We start from the raw sequence: 4,849 nt of genomic DNA, 5'->3' as shown, positions 1-4,849 counted from the left end.
CAAAAACAACTGGTTTTATAGTAAATGTTACAAATGGATGGTTCAATTATATTAGCAAAATCTGATGTTCCTCTATTTCCAGTTAGTGTTCTATTGAATATGGTGTTTCTTTCTTTCAAACAGATAATAAGTTCAAAGTACTAAACATGCAATATGTTGATAACAAAACAAAAGTGGAATTAGGTTTTAAAAGGATAAATACCAATTTATGTAAAGTTATACTGATCAAGTTTCAACTGATTTCAGTAATTACACTACCAAAAATGACAACAAAAGAGGACAGTTGGCCAAGAGAAAAGAGGATGCCCAATTTCAGTTGTGTACATAAGAGAGGATGTTTGTAATTATGCTTACTTGAAGCCAATCAGCAACTTCTGCAACATTTGGCATTGTTGCACTCATTCCAACAATTTGCAGACCTTGTGCAGGATCACCCTTCTCACTGCTTCCACCTGAACTTTCTCCATCACTTGACTTTGGAATACCTTCCCCTGCTGCATAACGAAGTTTTGTCAACATAAGTTCTAGAAGATAACCTCTTCTGGGATCACCAACCTGTTAACAGATGTAGACATTAATAAACCATGAGAACCATCCAAGTGTACCATTTTCTGTTCAGCTTTCACAATAGTCAAATTGAAAATACACAGGAAAGCAGCATGTAATAGAGCTCCTCCTGACAACTAAAAAGTGTAATAATTGATGATACCATGTGAAGTTCATCAATCACTATAACTCCCATTTCTGACAGACGACCCTCTTCCAACAATCTATTAATCAGAGAGTTTGCCTTCTCTATCGTGCAGACAGCTACAGAAGTATCTTTAGGAACTGTTCCACCACCTTGGTTTCCATAATAACTACGAACATGTTTACCAAGTGGCTCTAGGAGTCGTTCGAGGTGTTCTGCCTATATGAATCCAAATGACAAGACAAAACGTAAGTAAATTCAGAATTTAGAAATATTTTAAAGTTGAATTCCTCAAATAAAACCCACAAGACCATAGCAAGAAATGTAATCTTTAAATTTTAACATATTAGCAGGCCAGAAAAGAGAACCTTTTCTGCACAAATTGATACATATGGAAGAACAAGTAGTGCCATTTTTCCGGTTATTATCACCCTCCGTAGCATTAAAATCTCAGCAACAAAACTTTTCCCAGCACTGCAGCAACAAGAAAAACATTTAGTACATGACTTCCTCAAAATAAAAGGCAAAAAGGAAGCACAAGAAGAACAGAGGGAAAAAACAGAAAGCAAAGGAAAATAAAAAAGACTAGGGAGAATCACATGAACTGAAAACAAAACAGACAACAGGTAGCAGAATTATAATAAAATAGCATAAAGAATTCAGCAATCAATATTAAGAGAAAAAATTATAAAACCATGTATTGATGCAATAAAATGAGTGGTTCAGTACAACAAAATAAATATGAAATAAAATAAAATAATGAAGTTGTACAGCAATATGTTAATGGCCATTCCCAAAATTGAGACTCCAGCATTCTCTGTAACTGAAATCCTAGTTAATGAAAGTGACCACCAGTCACCCCCCAATTTTGTATCCCACCCCACGTAATTCTTTAACTTTAAATAAATTAATAAGACAAAAGTGTAACAAGGTTTACAGTAATTGCTATAAAGTGAGAGAATACCTTGTAGAAGCACAATATACAAGATTTCTTCTCTGTAGGACACCATCCACTCGAAGGCAGTCAGCCTAAAAAATAAAAATAAAAACAAAATAACCTGCTCAAACTTACGTATGCCAGAAACTATAAGTTTTTGAATAAAAAACATTTTAAAGAACCTTCTCAGCTACCTCTAGTATCAGACTGTGTAAGACACCTTTTATCACAGTCAGTTAGTATAGTTAGTATATAACTTCTTTTATTATACAGTTAGTTAGTTACAGCCATCATTATATTTTGTATTCTGTTAGAAGAAATTAAGATAAAGACTAGAACGGAAAAAAATGTAGCAGCCAAAATAAACATTCAATTATATAGCTAGAACGTAGTAAATCACTATAACAAGTTGATGACTAAAGAGACATCTTCACATATAAAATATAACAGTACCTGCCAATTGTAAAGATTTGATATTCCTTTTCTCCGATATATATTGCATATTTCAGGAGGAAGCCAGCTATTTACGTCAAAAGGATCATTAAATGATACACTAGTTGAAGGAGTATTGGCTTCAACAGTTTCACGTGCACTAATTGGTGTCCCGAACTCACTGTGGGGTGAACTAGATATACTAACATTACCATGACAAATTCTTTTTCCTAATTGATTTACTAAAGTCTTCTCTTGTACTTCATTCTTCTTTTCATAAGTATGACCTGTTGTAGGACCTGATTCATACTGTTTACCAGCCATGCAAGTAACATTGGTCCGATCACCAACATGACAATTTTGCATGGTATTTTCTTCTAAATTGTTGCCCTCAAACGAAAAATCAAAATGTTTAACAGGAAGGCTGGATGCTTCTTTCAAAGAATCTTTTGTGTGCATCCCAACTGACCCAAAAGGAGTACCTGTTTCCGTATTCCAGATTCTGTTTTTACTTTGATCCAACATTTTCCTTGACTTGCCATCATAATTTTGTAAATTGCATGAGTTCTTCATCTCAGGTCCATCTTCCACCACATTACTTTCCCCCATAGCCTTAGAAGGATCATTACCCATGGGAACACACAAACTATCAGCAAGTAGAATTGCCTCATTCCAAAATGCCTCTCCAGGTGAAAATGATGAGCTTCCACGTACTGACTTTGGAGTCTCCTTGACCTTAGGTTTAACAATCAAAGACCCCGGTGTATAGCATTCAGCCATATTCCTAGACAGTTTAGGCGTATTACTACATTTTCTAAAGCCTGTCTCAAAGGCAGCAGTGTCACCACCACCAGAAACCTGTCACTCAGAAGCCAAAGCATCAAAACAAATATGATAAATTCAAATATCAATCAAGTTACAAAAGAAATCCAAACTACTAAGAGTTAGAGCTTAACCTTCGTACAAGAGCTAGGAACAGGTCCCATAGTATTATTACCAACAACACCAGACTTGACGTCTTCATCGATCTTGACATTCAATGATACATTTTCAACACCAAAACCTGGCTCACTGGCAGTGCATTTACTCTTCTGTGGTAAACAACTATTCCCCTCTGCCAGGGAACCATCACTCTTGTGATCATCCACTTTCATCTCTGATGGAAAATCCACACTTGGATGCAATTCACTGCAAGTAGCATAATTCAAAGGATAACAATCAAACACGCGCATAGGTAAAACAATACAAAAAGAGAAAGAAAACTTCTCAAAACCAGTCCTCATTGAAGATTTCATTGATACGTACAATTTTTCATAAGTGGTGATAAGTACATACAAAACACTATTATTTAAAGCATCACATTAACCCATATCATTTCTTTCAATCAGCTTTTTCCAATCACATCATAACAATCATACCCACACTTTTCTTTATTTGTAATAACAGTTTGTAAACAGAATTAAAAATTCTGTTAGTTGTTGATCTAATTCTGGCTTAGGAAATTGTAAACAGTCTTTGTTTTGTTTTTTAGAGAATAATGAGAAGTTCTCTAGTTTTCTGTATCCTCTACAATTTTCTAAAGAATTGAGAATGAGTTTGTACCGTGAGTGAGACATACCAATTTCTGAAACATAACATTATTCCTATAGGTGTCCACTATATTAGATGTGCCCACCAATCTTTATTCATTTTCCAAATAGATAGAGTAAACTACCTGCAATACAAAGACAAAAAGCCAGCTGCAAACTGTTTGAGCTCCAATTTCACGCCAGCCTCCCCAAATTCATTCGGCCCACTAGTTTCAGAATCTCCAAACCCTTGAGCCGATAAAACAGTGTGCTTATTAAGTCCATTGTCAAGAGAACTACCGATCTCTGATGCCAAATTTCCCTTAACTGTGTTTGGGGCGGTGGCACTGTCACCGCCACCATCCTGAGACGCAATCAAGAAACCATCCAAAGTGCCTCTGAAACTCGAAGACGCCTCAGCCCCGTGCCTGACACCTTTCTCGGATCTTCCTGCTTTACAAACCGGCGACGAGGCTTTCCTTTTCTTTGAAACGTAAAACTGCACGCGCAAATCCACAAACAAACGAACGCAAGTGAGAGAAACAAAAAAAAAGAATAAGAATTCGTAAAGCACAATTAAGCAGCGAGAATCAGAAACTGTCTATGTTTTTTGTTTGTCTTGATTTTGCGAAGCGATGCGAATTTGGAGGGGCGTGCGATGATAATGTGGGACAGAACGGCGTCGTTTAGGGTTGGAGAAAGGGAAATAGAGAAGGACCTGATCGATGCGCATGCGATGCGAAGGAGAAGTCATGGAAGAAAATGGAGTGGCGCGAGGAACCAGAAGTGTGGGTTCTTCTTCGAATGGCGCTAGCCGCGAGAATAACGCATACGATACTACGTCGCAGATGTTTTAAATGCTTCGCGGGAGCGAGTGAAAAGACAGAACGAACTGGCAATGCACAAGGTTTGTACGGCTCTTTGGAGTGACGCTGACTGAAAGTTAAAAATTCAAATTGAAATTGAAATTTCGGGGGAATGTTTGGTTGCGGTAAAGTCCTACGTGCCTACCTGAAGAGGAAAATAAAGTTCTATGAAATTGAGAAATGACGTTTTTTAACGAATTTTAAATAAATTTTAAAAACATATGAAAAAGGAAATGTTAAAATGTTTATATTATTACTATCTTCAATTGCTTTTCTCAAGACGTGGGAACAATTTGTAACTTATGAAAGTAAATATAAGCGGATACATATGTAAATATTTGTAAAAATATATAAA

General features: G+C 36.3%; 1 protein-coding gene across 1 annotated transcript in view; it reads right to left on the bottom strand.

Moving 5' to 3' along the window:
• The window catches only part of LOC137824152 (helicase and polymerase-containing protein TEBICHI), a 30,479-nt gene extending 25,920 nt beyond the window's left edge, over positions 1 to 4,559 (bottom strand). The window contains exons 1-8 of the mRNA XM_068629626.1: positions 4,347 to 4,559; positions 3,775 to 4,127; positions 3,017 to 3,248; positions 2,082 to 2,918; positions 1,656 to 1,720; positions 1,060 to 1,165; positions 710 to 910; positions 355 to 555 (exon numbers count right to left, since the gene is read on the bottom strand). Of these exons, the coding sequence (XP_068485727.1) occupies positions 355 to 555; positions 710 to 910; positions 1,060 to 1,165; positions 1,656 to 1,720; positions 2,082 to 2,918; positions 3,017 to 3,248; positions 3,775 to 4,127; positions 4,347 to 4,382 (2,031 nt within the window). The 5' untranslated portion in view covers positions 4,383 to 4,559. The remainder of the gene's footprint in view (positions 1 to 354; positions 556 to 709; positions 911 to 1,059; positions 1,166 to 1,655; positions 1,721 to 2,081; positions 2,919 to 3,016; positions 3,249 to 3,774; positions 4,128 to 4,346) is intronic.
• Between the last annotated feature and the right edge of the window lie 290 nt (positions 4,560 to 4,849).

The sequence above is a fragment of the Phaseolus vulgaris genome, chromosome 8 (genome assembly GCF_000499845.2).
Source record: "Phaseolus vulgaris cultivar G19833 chromosome 8, P. vulgaris v2.0, whole genome shotgun sequence".
Lineage (NCBI taxonomy): Eukaryota > Viridiplantae > Streptophyta > Magnoliopsida > Fabales > Fabaceae > Phaseolus > Phaseolus vulgaris.
Note: the sequence above shows the minus strand (reverse complement) of the source record. Positions and strands in the feature narration are given on the sequence as shown.